This window comes from Centrocercus urophasianus, unplaced genomic scaffold, assembly GCF_019232065.1.
Source record: "Centrocercus urophasianus isolate 14NV4802_14NV808 unplaced genomic scaffold, USGS_Curo_1.0 seq_14, whole genome shotgun sequence".
NCBI lineage: Eukaryota > Metazoa > Chordata > Aves > Galliformes > Phasianidae > Centrocercus > Centrocercus urophasianus.
In genome coordinates, this window is record NW_024884586.1 from 46,586,648 (window position 1) to 46,608,808 (window position 22,161).

General features: G+C 42.7%; 1 protein-coding gene across 1 annotated transcript in view; it reads right to left on the reverse strand.

Moving 5' to 3' along the window:
- Positions 1 to 4,213: 4,213 nt before the first annotated feature.
- The window catches only part of RHOJ (ras homolog family member J), a 47,002-nt gene continuing 29,054 nt past the window's right edge, over positions 4,214 to 22,161 (reverse strand). The window contains exons 2-5 of the mRNA XM_042814328.1: positions 13,349 to 13,407; positions 9,329 to 9,493; positions 8,046 to 8,141; positions 4,214 to 7,308 (exon numbers count right to left, since the gene is read on the reverse strand). Coding sequence (XP_042670262.1) covers positions 7,162 to 7,308; positions 8,046 to 8,141; positions 9,329 to 9,493; positions 13,349 to 13,407 — 467 coding nt within the window. The 3' untranslated portion in view covers positions 4,214 to 7,161. The remainder of the gene's footprint in view (positions 7,309 to 8,045; positions 8,142 to 9,328; positions 9,494 to 13,348; positions 13,408 to 22,161) is intronic.

Below are 22,161 nucleotides of genomic sequence, written 5' to 3' on the forward strand. Positions count from 1 at the left end.
ACAGTCAAACTCAGTGTGAATAAATTGTTGCACTGGTACTCTAAGTATTGCTGAGGTGTTATGGAAAAGGGAAGAAAAAAAACGTTCTCAGGGAAGCAGGGAGTCTCTATGCAGTGAAATGCCTGTACAAGTGCATCAACATCATAACAGATTCAACTGGATTCAGTCATCCTTGCACTTAAGGACAGTTCAGGTCTGTCTCCCTGCTCCTCCACTCTGCAGCCTTCCTCTTGGAAGCTCTCCCAGTCACAAGGTGCTGCTGAACTCCACGAGTCCCACTGTGACTCCACAAGGGTACCTCCAAGCCCTGTCCATGGGCCATGCCATAGGGACGAGGGCAGGTGACTTGTGCCTTCCACCTGACAACCTGGCCTCGCTTCCTAAGGTCACTTTTACTCATGAGTGAATTAGTCTTGGCAGCTTTAGGTTAGTGCTCGTTCATGAATTAATATTTACAAGTTTGTTGAAATTTTGGGCTCATTTACTCCATACTGGCAGGACAGTTCCATGTCCTGCCAATTCAGTAATGCTGGTAGAGCAGCTGCCTCCTTGGGGCAAGTGTGCTGGGAGAGTCGGTGTGACAGTCACATGTGGATATGGCTTACACTCAAACTACTTTGGAAGATATCAGACAACAGTTTCTACCAGTACAACAATTTCTATCAATACAAATAACTGTTGTGCTGGAAGATCTGAAAACTGCAGACTTGTGGCAATAGTCTGCTGTGAATTCATTAACCTCTGATCAAAGTCAAAATTTGCCAGTGATGACATCAGGGAGAGCTCAAACTGATCATCGACAAAACCAATCCAAAATTCAATCTGGCATCCTGAATGCTACCATTCCACTGGGATGAAATGAAATTTAATGACAGCAATGCGTGCAGTGTCAAACTCAGCAAAGAAAACCTGTTTGTCTTGGTATTACCCTGTTAATGTAATCATTTTCACCTTCAGCTTCACTGATGGTTGAAAACAGGAGTTACAAATCCCATCTCCAAAGCTTGAGCTAAAGATCAGATCAGCAAAGTCTTCTGATGCCTAATTTCTTTAGAGAGTAAGCAAACAGCAGCCAAGAGGTACAAAAGATTCTTGGACCTGGTTCAGTATATTGGTGTTCTCAAGTCTTTTTCAGTCACACACACACACACACACAAAAAAAAAAAGGACAGAAAAAGAGGAAATACAAAGAGACTCAAATGCTTTCCACATTTGTCATACGTGGAGCCCACTGAAATCTTCCATTGTCCTCACGAGAATTGAAATGAAGCCAGAACACTGCATCTTTGAAAATCCCGTCCTGAAATTGGAGTTGGAAGAAGCGGCCAAACACCGCATTATGGTGCTGGAAGGACAGGGGCATCATGCTCAGTGTTATTTCTGTTAATAGTATTTTCAAAGGCAAAGGGATTTTTCACCACTGACAGCAATTCATACGAGTTTTTGCTTGTTGCTCTGTGATAGATGGTCTTGTGAGCTGATTTGGCTCTTGCAAAGGGTTTTTGACTCTAATTTGAGGCTGGGGATCCTGGAACTACCCAGGAAAAATATATTCTTGCTCACAGGTTTCTGAAAGCTTTAACTGAAGAAAAGAAAGTAAAATGAAAATAATAATAATAATTTTAAACAAATCCTAATTATGGGCATTCCCTTAACATCTTAAAGTGAAATTTCATCATGATGTGGCTCTGGGTCCTGATTTTGCAGCTCTCCAATTGAGCAGAAGAGAAGATGCTGTTCTACTGTCACATTCATTCATCCTAATCTATATTTTTTATCCAAACTTTCTCATTCGAAAATGTTTCTATTTGTGTTTTGTTTCATTAGGTGAACAGAGCTGAGATCACCAGCCACTACTGAAATTGCTGGGAGGCTTTTTCTTGCCCTCACAGGGTCTCTATTCCCCAAGAGAAAAACAGGCATTTATAGCTGAGTTATCTCCACTTTTACTTAGAGCACAAATGTATCTGGAATTTATCTGACAGAGGTTGGTCCATGCTCACCTCCTGTCACAGCAAATACCCCTCTGCTCCTGTACAGATGTAGACCCAGAAAATGTTCTACTATCTATAGATTGTATGTTTTAAGCAAGATAAAACAAATTGCACCTACTTTTCAGGCAAAGAAAGAAAATATAGGGAGCAATGCACGTGCAGCCAGATTCCTGCATTTCAACCTGCTCAGAGAACAGATGGTCCCTGGGCTAATAGGAGCATATGTTGCGTGGCTTTGGTAGAAAAGGCAAATGTGCTTTCTCCATTTGTGCTTGTGGTTCAGACCAGCCTGCCTTGAGGCAGCTTGATGCCATTGCAATTTATTTTTAATCCATATGGGTTTTGGTACAGTGAGTCAGGAGGTATTTGCTGTGCCACTGGGGAAAAAAAGCTGAAGAAAAGGTCATGGACTACCAGTAAGCTATGTGAGCAAATGGGCATCTTTCATATTTGATTAGAAGGACGTTTATTGATGGAAGTGCCAGCTCACATGGTGAAAATACATCTTCTAGACACACACACTGTGTGTAATTGGCCACTGTGTTGCTTGCTGTATGCAATACTGGGTGTGATGATGGGGTGCAATGGTAGAAATTGTTTGCAAGAACTTCTACAACCTTTTCCAAGCTCCTGTAAAGGCTCTCAAATTGGGTCTCTGGCGTCTTGAGACAGTATCTTGGGTGAGATCTTGACAGCTGTGTTTGTTTTGAGCTGAAGCAGTGCTTTAAAAGGGGAGAAATGTGTGAAATATCAATGACAGCTGCTGAATGATTGTTGCAATGGTGCTGCTGGACGCAGTGTGAATTCTGTAGTTCCCACTTAGCAAAAGGAGCTTCCTTTCTCAGCTATGCTAATCCTTTGTCACTCTTCCAGTGTGCTGAAGTAGAAGATGAGTGCCAGCTCTATTGTAAATTGAGGGAATGATCTGTATCGTGCCTTTGGCACTAATAGGGCCTAATTCCAAGTGGCACAAAATGTATAAGATTGGTGATGAGTTGGTGGTTAGACTAGATGATCTTAGTGCTCTTTTCCAACCTTTGTGATTTTATGATTCTATAGTAAACTTTTTATTTCTTGTACTGATGAAATTGGTTGCTCTTCATGAGCTACACATTTCTGTGACAGTCAGTATTGCATCCAGGACAGCTGGGGGAGCTCAGACTGAGAGCTGCTCTCTACCTCTCCTGGAGGACACAAGATTGTGGCACTTAGGCTTGGTGGAACAAATTGCTCCTCCGTGGGGTTGGAGCCTTGTTTTCACATTCTTCTTTGTCAGAGAAATTCAAGTTAACAACTCCTGATAGAACTTCAGAAGAGACCAAAGAAGATGCATTTTCTTGGATCTAGCAGATTTCTGTTAAGCTGTGATGAACTGTTATCGGCCTGTTAGCAAAGGCAGCTGTCAGGAAGGGCTTTGACATTGGTTGCATTAAAACGACATGCTCAGATAGGTTCCTGGGATGGCTCATAGCCTTTATGACTATCCTGCCTGCATTCCTTTGAAACTGAAGTCCAGATTTGATTTCCAGTTCATCAATCAGTGAAAAAAACTGTCTCTGTTCAGCTGGCAGTCACATATTGATTTTCTTTTCTTGTTACTAATGGTGCTTGAAAATAACTTGAAATTTCTCTCTGTTGCCGTACGCATGTGCTTGCACTGTGCCTGGTGTTTTGATATTTTTGAAAATAAGCTTTGCTGCCTGTTCACGTACCATCTGTTGGTTTGTAGGAAAGGCATTGGGTATGACTTGCCAGATACTGAGTCTGCTTACATCTGCCTACAGCCCCTTTCTGGAGCCTATTGGCCTGTGCTATTCCTTCCTCTCCAAGACCACGGTGTAACATGGCAGATCCTTGAAAAATGCCACATTGTGAGGATGAATGTGTGTATGTAACCCCACACAGGACTGATGTAAGAGTCCTGTGTGGGGTTACATACACACATGTGAAGAGTAAACTCTTCAAAAGGGCTGACAACAGCAGGACTAGGGGAAATGGATCGAAGTTGAAGGAGGGAAGATTTAGGTTGGATGTTAGGGGGAAGTTCTATACAAGGAGAGTGGTTAGGCCCTGGAACGGGCTGCCCAGGGACGTTGTGGATGCCCCGTCCTTGGATGTGTTTAAGGCCAGGTTGGACAGGGTCCTGGGCAACCTGATCTGAATGTGTGTGTTTGGTGGCCCTGCTAGGCAGGGGGGTTGGAACTACATGATCCTTGAGGTCCCTTCCAACCCGGGTGATTCTGTGATTCTGTGATTCTGTGATTCTGTGATGTTTATGAGACCTGCATTAGCCACGTCTCTTTTAAAAAAAATCAGTTATTTTTGTTGGAAGAGGAATGAAAAAGATATGGAGTCCACAGTGTGTGGATTGCGACCACTCACCCTCTCTTTCAGCTCACAAATGACAAATTCTGGTCTCAATTAGCTTGAAAAACTTGAAAACGGTTTTGCAGACTTGATGTGTTAGACTTTGTGAAGACAAACAAAGCCCTGGTTAGTCATAATATTTTTTCCATATATCTGCTTTCAGTGCTACACAACGATTTGTGCAGGGTGCTACAGTTTAATAAATCAGCATAGTAGCATTTTAGCTTCTTCATCACCATATTTTTCTGCTTTGGCAGGGGGGTTGGACTTGATCTCTGGAGGTCCCTTCCAATGCCTACAATTCTGTGATTCTGTAATATGGGTTTTTGTAAGTTATTTTTCCTCAAACCACTGCAATTACATTAATGGTACAACTTCCTATATGATTTTATACGTCTGTCCCATCCCATCCCATCAGCATTAATAGGCACCCCTGATACCAGGCAAAAATATCATTTGGTTATTGTGGCTTTCTCTGACACATGCTGGGAATGCTATATTGCACTTTCCACTGTGCTCATTATTTTATGATAAGCTCAGCTGTCAGTCTGAATTGTTGTTTTGTGAAGCTCTGAGAATACTTGGCAGCTCCAAACTGAGTGTTTCCATTGCACTTCAGCTACAGCAGACTTCACTTACTTTAACCAGAGTTGCATATAGGCTAATGTTTTACAGCAGCCTAAATCACAAAGCCATCACCCTGTTTTATTTCCACTGAAGCAAACAGCAGCACAGTGAAGCTCTGATTATTTTCTCTGCTGAAACCCTTCTTTTATTTTTCAGTGGACTTTTGGCCACTCCTACTTTTCTTCATGCTCTTCTAACACCGTGTTACACCTCTCAGATCAGCTGATTACTGATGTCCCCGCTGTGTGAATGCTCAGTGCTGGGACAGCAGCACAGCCTCTATGGCACGACATGAGCTCCTTCACCAGGCTCAGCTCTGTCCTCACTCTGAGCTGTGTTGTGTCAGTCAGTCCATTTCTCTGCAACATGATAGAAGATATGCACAATGATTGCTAGCAGTAAAGAAGCCTCTCTTTTGTATAGCTGTTGATTAGCGTAATTTTAGCTATTGTCCATGCTTACGTGCAGCACAAGAGGGGGTGAGTAGCACTGACCTCAAGTTTGGCCAGTTTTGACTCATCTCTATTGGAAATGTTCTGTGTCTGATCTGGTTTCTGTCTGTGTCCGTGGTAAATAAAATTTGTGCTCGAGTGAATACAGGAGCTTGGATCTGTCATCTTCCATGGGTAAAGGATGGAGCATTGCATCATGACTGTTCTCTTCTGTTTGCTGCTTAGTTTGAGCAGTTTTCAAAATGCTGGATAGAGATGCTGCTTTTGTAAGGAGTTATATTGGAGGTCTCTGTATTTTCTGCTTAGGGAATGAAATCCACAAGACAATCTCATGGCACTGCCATTGTTCTCAAAGGCAGATGCCCTTTGAGCTCACCTCTGAGCATCAGTGTTGCTGTGAGGTGCGAAAGTACAGGCTTCCCAGAGAGACTTTAGTGGAAAGGCACCATTTTTCCAGCAGCACAGGGAGCTTACAGGCAGCTTGTGCTCCCTCGAGGTCTTCCCACCCTTGTGCTAAGGGCTGCAGCCCATCCTGTGAAAGTCCAGAACTGCAACTTAAACAGCACTTACCGCAATGAGGCTGTGAAAGAGTGGGAGCGAAGCACAATAATGAATGAGAGGAGGGGGACCACAATAAATCACAATGATTATAATTTCGCTTTGATAAGGTTTTTACATGAGATACTCTAAAAAAATCATAAGGCACTTGGATCATCTTAAAGTACTTGAGATTGGTGTCACCTTTGGCTTTTTGGCTTTTGCTATTTTTGTCTGCTGGGTGGGATGTAGAAATCCAGCTGATCTATAAGGTAATTTTTCAGTTGCCATGGCAATGTGTCTCTTTCATGTTCTCAGTTTGGAAAGGCAATTTTTCCGAGCTGGTATTTCATGTCCAGGGCAATATTTGGTGGCAGAATATCAGTACACAAACACTACAACTCTGTTCTTCCTTTCCCAGCTTACAGAAACATGGCTCAGCCTTAATATTCCCTTGTACAAATAGAGTTACTTGCATTTTTTTGTTTTAGAACATTCCTTAAGTCTGGAGGTAAATGTTGATCTGTTTTGATAGCTTGGGTGCAGCAACATACTGACGCTGTGAAGTTTCACCATTAAGTGAAAACAAACTGGAATCGTTCCACCTTTGCTTCCATGCGGATTGAACAAAAATAAGTATATCCTGAAGTAATGAATTTTATAAAAGAAAAGTAGTTCAAAAGTACATCCTACCTATAGTGTACGTCTTACATAGTAGATTTCTACAGATCTTCGTGTTCTTTCAGTCAGTTCAGATTAAATTCCTTAGTACTGCAAATTTTTAATTTTTATCAATTCTTCCTTAAGGCCACAAATGGAGTTTGTTCTGTTTCTTTTATCCCTTTATTTTTTATTTATTTATTTTTTTCCCCACACAGTGCCGCCTTCTTATTCCTAAGGTGAAGAAGAATCAAGCAGGAGCAGGCATCCTTGTTTCTGTTGGCTCAGCACAGTCTGCAGTGGTGGGAACAGGCTGCATATAACTCTGAAGGTTTGGATTGCACACAGATAACAGCTGGCCTATTGTGATACAGCTTGGAGGTTTCACAGAATGAAGGGCTCCTATTTGGGTAAAAAGGACCCTTTTCTGGTCATGTTCCCCTTTTCAGTTGCATATGACCTTCATTGCCTTTCTAACCTGCTTGTTTTCATTGAACTCATCTCACTTTTCTTTCCAAGTGACTTCATACAATGGTGCAGCATCTATGGCACTTTGCACAGTGCTTCTTCTTCTTCTTGGGGTGGAAAATGGTCAGGATTGCTTCATCAAAGACAGTCTTAAGGCCTTTCTGTGTAAGGGCTGAGCACTCCAGGTAGCATTGTGCTCCAATCTGAAAAAGGAGAGAGGAAGCGTGAGTAACCACTGTCTGGAGAGATAGAGAGACCGTGCTCCAGCATCCTTCTGTGTGAATATTGTCCTGACCTTCAGAAAACGGGGTGAGATCCTCTGTTTTGTATCTGGCTGCCTATAGATTTGAGGGACAAGACCAGTAATCATCCTGAGTGAGAGAGCACCAAGTGCTGTCTATCTTGACACTGCAAAAAAGATGTATTCTCTCCCTATGCTTTGGCTACCAAGCATGAGTAAATGGAGTGAGATGCAATGAAATGAAAAGTATTAGATATTAGATGCTCTTGAAGCACATTTCCCATTTATTTAGGAAACTGGCTGCAGTGTTCTTGTTATCTATCACAGACTAGAGGGATTGAGATGTGGCTTAGGACTTCTTAGCAGTATTAGCACACCAGATGAATAACCAGAACTGGACTGCTTCTGTCTGCTAGGGGAAGAGAAGTGGTGAAAAGGGTGGACTTGGAATGAAGGTGCCAGAGAGGCTGCTCTTAATTTCTACAAGCTGAGGTAGTCAGTAAAATCTGTTTTGTTGTCCCTTTCCCCACTATTGCTTTGCCTGGAGGTAGGTTGGGTGTTGCACCAAAGCAGTGGGATCAGAAGCCAGAATCTGTTTCTACTTCCAGGGTGTTTGATATCTGGCTGGGAACAACCAACAAGCCCTGCTGAGAGTTTGCTGTGATCAACTGATTTCACGGGACTCCAAAAAGTTGTTACCTCCTTTGCCAGCTTCACGCCATGCTCATAGGTGAGTGGTTTCTCCTTCATGTAAAGCAAACGAGCCAAAGTTTTGGGATCATCTCGCAGATCAATCTAGTCAAAAACACACAAAACCCATGTTCAGTACTGCCTTCTTGAAAGATATATTCGTAAGTTTACAAACCCATAGTCATATCCTTGAACAAGAATGTCTGTCCTCACAGCCTCAGGTGAGAAATGAATTACATATGTATTTTCTCTTCTTTCCTTTCTTTACATTTTCTGTTTAATGTGGCTTAGTTCTTATCGGACAGTTATCAGGCCACAGCTCAGATGGCTGCAGCATAGTACAGATGCATTTCTCAGTGGCTATACATTATGGAAAGTGTTGGTAGAAGCCTAAGTCACACTGGAAAGGGAGTCTGCTATGATCCTGCACTGCATCACCTGTAAAACAGAGTGACAGACCAAACAGACACAGCTCTGGATGGCTGACTTGAAGCAAAATCCTTTATTTCCATGGAAAATATCAAAGTGAAACATTCTGGCATTTCAAAACCACCCATTTTCAGAGTATGTGTTCCAAAGGATAACTGCTCTTTTAGAGTATTCCAGTGTGGTAAACAAAGCCAGTGCTTGAATAACCAGACTTTCCTATGCCATGAGGATTTTATTTTTGCTCAGAAAGTGATCTCTTTCTCTAATTTGGTTTAGATTACTGCCCTGTACTTGGACATTTTCCTGACTTTAGCATCCCTGCTTTTCATGATCTCTGTCCAGCCTGTGTATTGGAAACCCATAGATTCGTAGGTTTTAAGGCTGAAACAAAGTGCTTTGATTGTTCAGTCTAACATCCCCTAAAGCACAGGTGGGATGATGAGTCAGTAATTGTAATGTTGATGTAAAGCATGAGGGAGGCCATTTCCTTCCTATGTCTCTAAGTTGTTTGGCTAATTATTCTCTTTATTAAAATCGAGCCTGAATTTAGTTTCTGCTTCCAGCCATAGCCTTTGATGTTTGCTTTTCCTCCCATTAAAGACCTATCAGAAATCTTTTATCCCTATAGGATTTTACACCTTCACACCATGTTAATATACATGTGAATAAGGAGTTTTGTCAGTTGTGACTAACTCAATGGGTCAACTGCATGTTGGCTTCCATTTTCAGTTTATGGCTTTCCCTCTAATGCTGAATTCTGGTTTTCATATATGAAGTCCAATAAGAAGCCTCAGTCTCCAGCCCTTAGCCATGAGGCTGTGAGAACCACTGCAGAGGTGAACTGTGCCCCAAAGGAGTGTTACCTGTGTTCCTATGAGGACATAAGGCACATTGGGCATGCAGACCTTCAGCTCAGGTACCCACTCCTCCTGGACGTTGTGGTATGAGGCAGGGTTTACCACTGAGAAGCAGATCAAGAACACGTCTGTGTTGGGGTAGGACAGGGGTCTCAGCTGGTTGTAGTCCTCCTGCAGGGAGAGAATGGCAGGGGTTATGAGGTGGTGGAAAATGATGGGTGAAGGGAACATTTCCCTTCTGGGGAAAGGCTGAGAGCCTTGGGGCTGCTCAGCCTGGAGAAAGGAAGCTGAGAGGGGTTCTTATCTTTTTCTTTCATCTTGCTAAGGTGATTCAAACTACTTCTGAATAGAGACGTGTTTCCTAAAAAATACTAATAGTGTAAAAATATTCTGCACCAACCTTTTCTAAACAAGAAAATTTATTTATTCTGAAAGGAAGTATGAGGCCAAATATAGCTCTGTAACATTAAAAATAATTAAAGAAACATCCTAAAATACAAAGAAAATGTTTTGTTTTGTCTAGCTGCAATTTAATTGTTCCAGACTCACTTTAAGAGGAAGGATGTATTCCCAGTCATCACCTTCAGTACCACACTGGTTTCCAGCCCCGGTCACAGACTCCCTGCTGTGCTCTGCACAGCTCAAGAGACACGTTTCTGACTGCATTTGATGATAAGACATCCTCCTTTTGACCCAACCAAGGGGAAGAAGTTGTTCTTTTATCTATCTGAGGTTGTTTAATGTTGGAAAACTTCACGTGAGACCTCTGTCCTTCAGCAAGAACACTCCCTTGGTGCACTGGGGAAATCTAGTAGCAAAGATAACCTGCTGCATTTTGCAAAGCCACGGTAATTGTTGACTGAGCTAGATGTCACAGAAAGCGTTGATTTGAAGATTTACATGGGAACAGGAGCTGTTTGGACATAGCAGCCAAGAAGGAATGCCTATTCACATAGAGGGAATTTTGTAAGGGAAATTCAGAGGCAATATGGAAATCATCCGTGACAGAGGCCACAAAGAAGTACAGTTGGTGGGAGGAGGTTTGTTTGAGGCTCTGGACATGATATGTTGTCTTCTCCAACATTAAGAATATTTACTCCACAGCCGACATAGGTTGTAGTTAGGTGCCTGGCAAAGGCCTTTCCTATGATTTTTCAGTGTAATTGCTGTAAATCAGCCTCCTAAAGCAGCCACGTGGTGGCAGCAAGCTCTCTAGGAATCTTGATTTAGGACTTCTGGAACGGAATTGGCTAAATATAACAAGTTAGCGTATTCCAGATGTGCCTATTTAGAAAAACGGTGACATTGTGCCATTAAAATCCAAACTGGAAGCCTCGAGCACTTCCAGCGGGTGGTGGCAGCTACAGAAGTGCACATTTAATTGGATTTTTTCATTCCTCTGAAGCCCCCAGAAAATCTTTTCTTAAGGAGCATTCCAGATTTGTGTTGGTGGCACTGAGCATTGTTTATGCTGTAAGGAGGGACAACCACATGTCACAGTGCAGAGGTCAGGGCACACAGGAGCTCACATGGGTGTGTTAATGCACACACAGATACAAGATATTATAGATATGAGTTGATCTCATGCATCCCTGTTGCTGGGCTGGCAGGAGCCTCCAGAGCACCCCAGCTGAGGGCCCTTTCTGTGTTCATGCTCCAGCAGAAAGCTGCAAAACCTTGCAATGGATCATTGTGAAATGCTCCACATCAGAATTGTTTCTTGCTCAGAGGTGGTTCATTGTTGAAGGAAAGCAAGTAAAGAGGGTAAAAAAGGTGCTGGATGCTTGCCCTGCTTTGGGGCATATCTGTAGTGACAGTGATGTTGAAGAAGGGACACGAGTCTTTGTGCACGTGGGCTGTAACTGATCATTAATTCATTTCCTTGGCTCATGCTTGCATCCTGTTGGCAGTCATTTGGATTATGCAGGGCTTCCCAGCTACACTGCCTGGCCACCGGCTGAGCTATGTGCCTGTAATGTGCCGTGCCCGAGAAAGTACAAAACTTTGTATTTTGTAATGTTGCTGCTGTCACGATCTCCCTGTGTACACTGCCTGCCATTAAAGCACTCCACACCTGATTCCAGCTTAGGGAAAGAAAAGCAAACAAACTAACAACAAAGCAATGTTTTCTTTTCCCTCCTAGGACTTTTTGTGCCCAGAGACACAGAAAACCAGATCCCTCAGCTCTTGGGTTCTTGCCAGCTCTCCCTGCAGGCTGACAGAGGGTCCTGCTGCAGAAGTACATTCTCCAATTGTTATTTCATTAGCATGTGTTTTATAGCATCGTAATGTCAAGTGCTATTTTTGGCTATGACTTCACACCAGTGCCTTTGGAAAGCCACACAACACAAGGAGAAGGAGTGAGGAAACAACCCAGATGATCTGTTGTTACAGCTTGAGCATGTGGGAAGCATCATCCCCGCTGCCTCCATGCAGATACAATCTGGTCATCAAACAGTGATTCATGCTCCAGGTTTTGCCTATGGCCACGTCCTCTGGACCAAAGTCTGAGATGGAAACGATCCCGAGGAGCTGGAAATGTTACTGGGAGGCAGGTGGTGGTCTGACTGGTTGGAAGCAAGAGATGGCAATATGATTGTGGAGGAATGGAGGGAGGGTGAGGTCTGACAGAGGAACAGATTTATGGTTCTTTTGGCTCAGGAGAACAAATAAGAGGATGTGTTGCTGAGGAAATGAGTGGCAGGTGGTACTGTCAGCCCTTCAAAACAAGCAGAAATATTAAGGCACTGAGCAAAATCTGATTGAGTACTGAATATAACTCCAGTCTCATTTGCAGAGGCTCACAGAGTTGCCAGATCGTGACAGACACACTGAGCTTTGCCTTTGTGAGTGCAGAAAAGAAAATTACACATGCACCTTCTTGAATATCTCAAGCAAAATGAAGACTTGGATCATTCTTTAGGACTGGATTTTAGATCATCTGTTTACACTTTGTAAATAGGAAGGATGAGTGGACTGTAACTGACACTGAGATAGCTATGAAGTGGCCTACAGGCAAGTGACAGCAAAAAAAAATGACAAAAAGCAAAACCAAGAGTATAAATGCACAGGTCCTGCTGAGTGTAGCTTTTTCTGGAAGTGACAGTCTGTTGTGTTGCAGATTTTGACCTCTCTGCACACTGCAGAGAAGTACAGTCTGCAGTAAGTGGCCTCTTGCAGACAGCAGAGTCTCATTCTGCGTTATTTATGCATTTTGCAGCAGTGGTGGGGATGAGTTGTAGTTGGGCTTAGGGATCTTAGAAGTCTTCTGCAACTTTAATGATTCTATGAGTAGCTGGTAGATGTGGACTTGAGCCCTTCCTGGCTGGGAAGGAGCTGGGATCTGTTCCCTCTCCTCTTGGCAGCTGATTTCCTGCAAGGTTTCCATGCCACTGGTGGTTTTCTCTTTGTTCTGTAAGTCACTGGCATTTTGGAGGTAGAAGAGAGAGTTCATTATGAGCCTGGTACCTTCTTCTGCTTGGAATGTGATCCCATCCTGGGATGAGTGCCCGTCTGCCTGAGTTAACGTGTCTTCAGTCAATAGCTGGTGACTGATAGCCTGCTGTTGTATTATACTGGTTTTCTGGTCTTAGAAACTGGAATTCTTCTCTGTATCTCCAATGCCACCATGTGGTAGTTGTAAGAAAATGGTGACTTTTATAAAAGGCTATAGGGATGGAGTGGAGTGGGGATGGAGTGCATGCATGGGAGGCTGAACTTCACCATCAGGCTTTGTTTTTTGCTTAGACAAAATCCCATTGTAGGGATGTATGTATGTGTGTGTGTTTTGTTGCTGAACCAGAATAAAATCTGCATGTAAAAAACTAAAAGGAGGTCTGCAGTTCAGCCATTACAGTTCATTGTCAGTTACTAAAATTTTTTTTATTAAAAAAAACCAAACACAAAAAGCAACAACAAAAACATCAAAACAACATGACAAAACAACAGAACCTATATGTGATAGTAAAAAAAAAATAAAAAAAAATCAAGAGAAAGGCAACTTATTGATGTTTTGCAGTCATTTACCTGCCCTGCCGTGTCATAAAGTCCCAGCAGGTGCTGTTGTCCTCCCACAGTCACAGTTACTGAAAGAGAGAAGCAGAGGGATGTTGCTTATGCACAAGCCAGTGGAATCATTTTAGTAACTTTTAGTCTTACAATGCCAATACACCCCTGTGCTGGACATTGGCGTGTGTCTTAGTAATGCTTTGTAATGGAAAAGCACCTACCAGTTTGTAGAAGATAATAGCCTCTAGACTGGGGAACAGTGTCCTGCTTGAAATCTCTTAGACTTAAAGTCTCTGTCACTGTGGCTGGACGGACTGATTATTCAGCAGCTTTACTTGCTTGCACAGCAATGCAGTAATTTTGCTAGCATATGAACAGAACAAAACTGACATCCTGAAAGCATGAAAGCTCAGCAAGGAGCAGACTTGCTGATGAGAGCAGAACGGGACACTGCTGAGGCTGTCTTGTGATGTGGAAAGGAAAGAAGAGATGGAGAAGGGTTCAGGAGTCCTCCTTCATCTCCTCACTTAGTGAGGTAGCATGCACATAGTGCAGTTCACATAGGGACTTGAAATGGGGCGAGCTGTTGAGTGTGGAGGTACCATAAATGCTTGAGGTCTGTGGGTGGGAAAGCCTAGGGAAAGGATACCAAGAGTTGAACTTTTCAGGAGACACTGGTAAATGATTTCCCCATGGGAATTTACTCTCTGGTAGAATAATTGTCTTTGCAATGCGTGTCTCAAGTCCACACCTATAAGGTCAAGAGCAAATGCATTGTGTATGAACTGCAGCTAATATCTGGGTGTAGCAGGGACCATAAGCTCCTTCTTCTGATGCCTTTCAGAATAGTTTCTGAGAAGTGAAGTTATCGATATACTGAATATAATGTTTTCTCCAGCAGCAGATACTCCTGGGGATACTGTCAATGCTTGCTGGGAAACATTTCCTTCCCTCCTGAGTGCAGTTCAGTAGAAGTTTTTGGAAGAAATTGGGAATGCCCTTTCCCATTCCCAATGTCTGCTGTTCTCTGGGCTTAGCCCAGGCAGGACAGGAATGTGTTCTGTAGGAACTTGTTTGAAAATAATGATTTAAAAAAATATATCATTTGTAAATCTTCTTGTCTTAAAGCATAATTGCAAAAGTAGGATTTCTATGACTGAAATGTAAGAATCCCTGTTATGCTCCAGATAGAGATTGAAACCCAGACATGCCTCATGTCAGTCTTTAATTCCCTTTGTTCACCATAACTCAGCATCTAAATACTGCTGAAACTACATGTCCCGGGCTTGAAAAAATAGCAGTTTGAATATTCATTATTCAATAAAGTCATTACAGCAGTACGTTTTTGTAGCTGCTTCTGTGTACTTCAAGTGCATTCAAGAATCCTGATTCTGGTCATGTATTTTTTTTCCAAAAGTATATATTTTTAGCTGATCCATATGAGGGAAATAGGAATAGAGTTGCTAGGGGTTAACTTCACACATGCTGCTCAGTGTCCAGCAAACTTCATTTAAGCTGCCATGGACCTAGCTTCAGGAGATGTTACAGCTCCTCCTAAAGCTAGGAATGCCAAGGGAACCTGCAAATGGGAGCCATAAGGATACTTATGACATCTGGCACCCACCAAAGTCATCCGGTCAAAAGAAGTATAAGACCTTAATGACATGTCCCTGTCATTCTCCTAGGAACTACAAACCATTCATTTCAGCTTTGTCCCCCTGCAGCTTTTTTCTTTTGGAAATGCTGTGTCTGAATGCAGTGTCACTGCCTCCTGGGGTGGACATCATGGCAGATGAGGAGTGGTGTGATGGGACCCCTGGCTCCCTCAGGTCTGCAAGTGACCCCATGACTCAAAACTGGGTCATTTTCCACTTCCACGTGTGTGAGAGTCATCTCCAGGAAATCAAGTGACACATCGCTCCTGGCACGTCCCCCAGCTTCCTCCTCTTTGAAAAACAAGATCTGATTACAAAGACAGTGATTTTTTACCTCGGATTTGTCCTGCTGGTTACATATATCCTTTGTGAAATGAAAATCAGAACTATTCTGTTTTGCCCTGTAATTAGCCTAAATACCAAACTTTAAATGTAGAATTGTTCTCAGCGCCTTTCTTTAATTGCTGCTGTAATCATCTACTAGAACTCTGCTAGCCAATATTTTTCAAAAGAAAGCCTGTAAGTCTCATGATTTGCTGTCATCTCAACACAGGGTGAGATCTCTGTTCTGCTGAGCAAATACAATTGCCCATCTGATATTTACAGTATCTAAAATACACTTCCAAGGTGGAAGCACAGGGAGCCTCTGAGGCTGGGATTCAGCTGACTGCACTCAGTGGAGCTCTTGGTCTAATGAGGTGGTGAGGAATTCATTGCTTTGTCGGTAGCCCACAGATGTTTAGTGATTTTAAAGTTGGATAGGATTCGCAGCATCATTCATTCTGCTCTGAATAGCTTATCTGGTGTCTTCCTACAGGGTATTTTTCTTGTTCTTATACCATTCCTGTAGCTCTTCTCCACATTCCTACTCAAGTAGTCAGTGAGATGAGACACTGAGGTCTTAGCAATGGTTTCCTTAATGATTTAGCCAGTGGTAACATGACTTTGCTATCCCTACCTGTCTTTCCTCAGTTGCTGACCTAAAGCTTGCATTGGCTGATATTCTCATTACCTAATGAGCCTTGCAGTAGTTTTTGCTTTTCTTTAGCCCAAAGCGAATTTATTCTTGCCTTTTGTTGTTGTAATTGCTCTGATCATATTCTTTTTACTCTGTGTTTGCATGGAAAACCTGGAGACTGACTCAGATGCCCAATCAAGTCAGGAGGCAAATAGCCACATGGGTCACACAGAGTTCTCGTGGTATGGAAGACAATGTTAAAGATTTCTGAGAGACTGGGATTGACTATGCAGGGACAAGCTTTTGGAGCACGATGTTTTGGAAGCACCTGAGATGCAATATTGAAATGCTTTCAAAGTTTCCTTTCCAGGCATCTAGGCATTGCACTTCTCCTCAGGCTCTAATTTCTCTCAGCTCTCTCATGATTAGGGATGAGCAGAGACAACAGCAAGACATGTGTAACAATGGGCACTCCTGCCCACCCCTTGAACAATGTGAAATTTTGGAATTAGTGGAAAATTCCAGTGGAATTAGTGGGAAAATGCCCAATCCTGACCTACATTGCAGCTGATTTGGAAAAGCAGACTAGTACCGAGTGACAGCTGTGTTGTGCCATTCTGCAACAGGAATAGATGCATCCAGTGTCATCTCACAGAACAATTTATGATTTACTTTGTGTTTTTTAGCATCTTGAGAAGATAGAGGCCATAGATTTATATCTTGCCTGCAGCTCTCCACAGCTGGGCATTTGCTGTGCAGAGAAAGCTAGCAGAACAGAGGTACCTGTCCACTAATAATTTTTATTCAAACAGCTGATATTAAGTGCTGCAAATCTTTCAAAGTATATTGAGAAGACAGACTTTAATGTTGGCCAGCCTACACGACAAAGAACACAAAAGCAGTGGAAGTGGATTAAGAAGATCAAGCAGAGTGCATCTGGTCCAGAAACGACTGAATGAAAATGGAAATTCCCAAAGCTTTCAGAACAAGCACAACACTAAAACAGGAGCCAGCTTCTTCCCACTTCGGGATGTTACTTATTTATAGACAGCATGAATGAAGTTGATTTATTGGAACCATTGACCTCACTGTCTGTAAAATCAGCACTGGAGGATTTGCCATGCATTTTAGCGAGTTACTGCTCTGATGATTAATCCTTGAACAAATTCAGCTTTGCTGATAGCAGACTCCAAGGAGCCTTGGGATCTCTGCAAGGAAAGCTGTGCCCAGTTCCTCCAGTATTATGGTACTGAGGGAGCTCTTGTAACCTCAGTGTTGTGCAAAGCTCTTTTAGATGGAAAAGACTACCCTCATTACAGTGCTTGGGGAATTGAGGAAAGCTGACTTTGTATCTATTTTGTTAGGTTTCATTCAGTCTTAAATACAGGGCTGTGCACAGCAGCAGGCTGGGAGGTGCTTCCTGAGTAGTTCAGCTCACTGTGTACCATCATCTCTCCCCTTGGAAGGCAGTTCTGCTCTCAGGTTAGAAATTAATAATAACTGCCTAAGTAAATGCATTAAATTTGCAGACAAATAGACTCTGTTGTGCGCGTTTCAATTATACTGTAGTTAAGGGCTTTTTACTCTTTCCTGAAAGTAATAGCTCTAAATCCAAGCAAACCTTAGAGGTACAGTGTAGCAATAAGTAGTGCAAATAGACCCTGAACATATTATTAAAAATATTATGATCATTTCTAAACAACGAAAAACACAGGATATCATCCTAACCCTGATGGAAGGGAAGTTCTTTGTGATATCATGTGGTTGTTTGTGGCACTGGGATGAGTGAGAGAAGAAAATTTTAGCTGTGACTGTAGCATGAGCCTATCCAAAAATTGAAAGGCAGAACGTAGATTATTATCTATATCTATATTTTTTAGCTCTACTAAATATTTTTAAGCTTCCATCACCATAGCACAATGTCTAGGAGTATGTTTTGCTGGAACTGGGATTATGGCTCAAGTCAATAGCAAAGGCTATTGTAGTGCTGAGATAAAGAGCTACTGATAATTGGAATAATCTTATTAATGTTTTAACCAGCTGTGCTGACCTGACCTGACCAGATCCTATGGCATTTTCATTTATTTTAACACAGATGGAATCAGTCAAGGCTGCTCTTTATTGAAACCCAATTCAGTGAAGAATGTATTTGGAGTCTCTTAACAGAGATGTTATGAGCATGGAGTGTGACCTTTTCTCCAGAGAGAAAAGGTGGGAACAAAGGGAGTCTTTATCAAGTGTTATCAAAGGAACATGAAACTTCATAAGCAGCACTGGAATAAATGGAAGATTAGTGGCAAAATGAGACAAATCTCACTGAAATGTTCCCAGGCATTACATACGTTATTTTTCAAAATAATTACAAAAGTTGTTTGTGTGGTTGGTGGAATCCAGGCAGTTCTCTACTGCTCCTCTTCTTGCACTGCTGTAGGATCAGAGGGAGATTTATTTATTTATCTATTCGTTATTATTATTATTTTTTACTAGAAAGGAGAGAGAAGCAGTCTAGAGAAGCAAGCACTACATTGTCTCCTTAAAAGCAGTGGTGATCTGTCATGGTCTCATTAGATGGCAGTGAGAGCAGATAATGCCCATGGAAAGACACAAAATCTCTGCTCTGCAGTGGCCAGGTTGTCCTCATTGTGAGCTGGCTCTTAGATGACAGAGCAGCTATTTCACTGTGACTTATACTGGCAGAAGGCGCTATGCCCTGAACTTGACAGAGGTCCTTAGCACTTGCTGAGAAAAACTTCAGCAAAGGCATTTTAATCCTCAGCAGCTATAACTTCAGTGGGTTGCATTTTCCGAGGCTGACAGACTGAGGAGCTTTTACTCCTAGCATTCCTGAAGCATTCCTGGCTGAGTGTGGCCAAGGAGCCTCTTGGGCAGACAGTCTACGCTGGTCATCCCACATTAGTCAATACTGGTAATTGTGGTAGAACAGCCAAGGAATGAGGGGCATGGAGATAAGATGGATGTGTCCTGGAAGCTGGGCGTAGGAGGTGGAGACATGCTGCTCTGGCTGCTGGATGTGCTTCAAGGGAAAAATGGCTTCTCTGTTTAGAATCATACAATATCACATGTTGGAAGAGACCCATAAAGATCACTGAGTCCAAGCCCTGGCTCCACACATCACAACCCAAACCCAAACCCTATGTCTAAGAGTGGTGTCCCAGCTCTTCCTGAGCTCTGGCACTCAGGGCTGAGCCCACTGCCTTGGGCAGCCTGTCCCATGCTCACCGCCCTCTGGGGCACAGCCTTTCCCTAATCCCCACCTGGCCCTCCCCTGATGCAGCTCCATGCCATTCCCTTGGGCCCCTCTACTCCCTGAGGAGCTGTAGACCACCACTCAGCCTCCACTCTGCCTCCTTGTCTTGCCCTCCGTACCCTTCCCATCTTTTCCTCAACAAAATCCACAGATGCCAAAGCTAGAAGACAAGGAAAATCTAGTTGTACACAGAATGTGTCAGGAACATATTTCCCATAGCAGCCTGGTATTAGAGGAAATACAAATTGTTTGAAACAACTTGAAAAGCATGCACCTGCTCCTGGGCCCATAGAGGGACATGGCAAAAAATGCTGCTTTGCATTTCCCAGAAAGAACATCAGGAAATAAAAATTGTGCTCAGCCCCAGGTACCCAACTTCAGCTGCTATTTGTCCTACAGCTTGAGATCAGCCCGATGTTTGTTCAGCAGCTCTAAAGATATATGACTGAGGAAGCAGAAGTATTAAAGACCATAAGCAGAAATCTTGGAAATATTCAAACTTTCTGATAAGAAAACCTGACGTTAGAAGATTATATATATATTTTTTTTCTCATCTATCATGGAGGTTTTGAACATTGTTAATGTTTTCTCTATGTCCTGCTGAGAGCCCTACCACTGTCCTCTCAGTGTGGCAGCCACTGCGGACAATGAACTGATTGTAATGTAGGAAAAGCAACCGATGCAGATGGCTGAGATGCCAGGTCTTAACCCTCTGTGAGAGGCAGAGAAGGTGAATGTCAACCTGAGCCTATGAGATCCTTAACCTTTATTTTTGCGTGACTGCATTCATGTGAAGCAGAAGGTGGGACAGGATGTGATCATAGAGGCATAAAACAGCTTTGGTTGGAAAGGACCTAGATGGGGCAAAGGGTCCTATGCAGCTCCAGGGATGAGGCATCCACAGCTACCTGGGCAGTTCCCATGACCTGAGAAGGGCACTTTAAACCCCACATACACCTGTGGGATAATTCGAGACTTTTCAGGCTGAGTTGGTCTTGCAAGAAAGGAAGAGGCTGAAGAGGCTCATTGATCTGGGGCAGGAACGTTTTGTCCTTTGAATAGAAAAAATAATCCAAATTCCCACATAGAGCTGGACAGGAATTTTCAGCTAAAGATGTTAGGTCAAAATTTTGAAGGTAGTTGCAAATGCGTTACAACTAAGGATTTACATGGATTGGTGTGAGCACCCTTTTGATTTTCAAATCCTGAAGTGAACCAGCTCTGCTTTTCCAGCAGACTCATTTATTTACTTATTCATTTTACTTACTATTGTGGATGCCCTGTCCCTGGAGGTGTTCAAAGCCAGGTTGGATGGTGCCCTGGACAGCCTGGTCTATCTAGTATTAGATATGGAGGTTGTCGGCCCTGCCTGCAGCAGGGGGGTTGGAGCTTGATGATCCTTGGGGTCCCTTCCAACCCAAGCCATCCTATGATTCTGTGATTCTGTGATGATTTGCAGAAAGTTTTCTCTTATGCATGTTTTATATTTTTTAGCCTCTTTTAAAAAATTAATTCTGAAATGCACAGCTTTTTCAAGAGGCAGGAATTTCTGCTCTTTAAACTTCTACCTCTTAGGTTAGAATTAATGCATCTAACCATTCCACTAATCACTCCATGCTTCAATACAACTTTTGAATCGTATGCTTCAAATGAGCTCAGTTTCCAGGAATATCCTGCACTCCCTGTTGGCTGTAACCCTGCTTAGACTGTATTTACTTTTGAAAAAATTTATTAGGCTTCATTCACCTTTTCTTCTGCCTTGTGACTATCAGAGGCAGCTCTGCTGAGCTCAGAGGAATGGCTTTTGGTGGGGAGGAGCATCCATCATAATGTCTTCTGATTGGAAAAGTTAAGTGAATGAATTTTGAAACAAGTGCTGTGTATTTTTATGTAAATTGCTGTTAAATGGCTTTGTTTTAAAAAGCGATGGTCACTTCAGTTCCAGAAGAGAGGAAATTTATGGTGAAATGATTATTTTTGTAACGTTTCCTCTGTTCCCTTAAACAAAAAAAGAACCTCATCAGCAAAATACAGCATAGCAGCATATACCTCAGGTAGAAAAAATAATATTAGCCTGTAGGAAATCTGGCTTCTCTACAGATTGTTCTTTCATCCGCCAGAAACATTATTTATTTTTCATCTATCCTTATTGAAAGCTGTATTTGCTTAATAATTGACTGAAATAGAGAGTTCTTAAAGCAGGCAGTCTGAAAGATAGTTTTCCGCACAATGCCTGGCAATTTTTTTTCTATTTCACATTGCTCTCCCAAGAACCAAACCCCAACCCCCCTCCCACCCCACCTTGTTTTCTGGGGCTTTAATCTGTATTGGAAGAGTTGACACAATTCTTTGCTTACATGAAAGCGACGCTAATGGGGATCAGATCTGACTTCAGAATAAAGGGACTTTGAAGAAAAATCAGAGAATGTTGCAAATAAAAGGGAAATTAATCCAGGTAGAAAATCTATAGCTACTTTCTGCAAATTATTACCAAGCATGATGTGAATTGCGCCTTTGATTTGAGTGCTGGTTAGCACAGTGAATGGATTTTAAGCAGCACATTTTACACAGCTAGAGACATGAAAAGCCTTGTTTTTAAAGAAGACATTGTTCTCTGCTTCTATTTTTATGGCGGCAACACCTAGGATCATGACTCCATTGTATCAGGCCTGTGCAAACACAGGGGCAGAGACCAGCCTGGCTCTGCAGAGAAAACATGCTAACAATGAAGGTGGAGAAGGAAAATTTCCTGTTTCACAGCAGGGGAAGTGAGGTGCCCAGAGGTGATGCAGCTCCTCTGGGCCAAGCGGGCAGTCGGAGACTGTCATGGGTGAAAAGCCCACAGCTTCAGGTTGGGTATGAGGAAGAGGTTCTACACTGAGAGGGTGGTCGGGCACTGGAACAGGCTGCCCAGGCACAGCCCCAATCTGCCAGAGTTAAGGTGTGATGG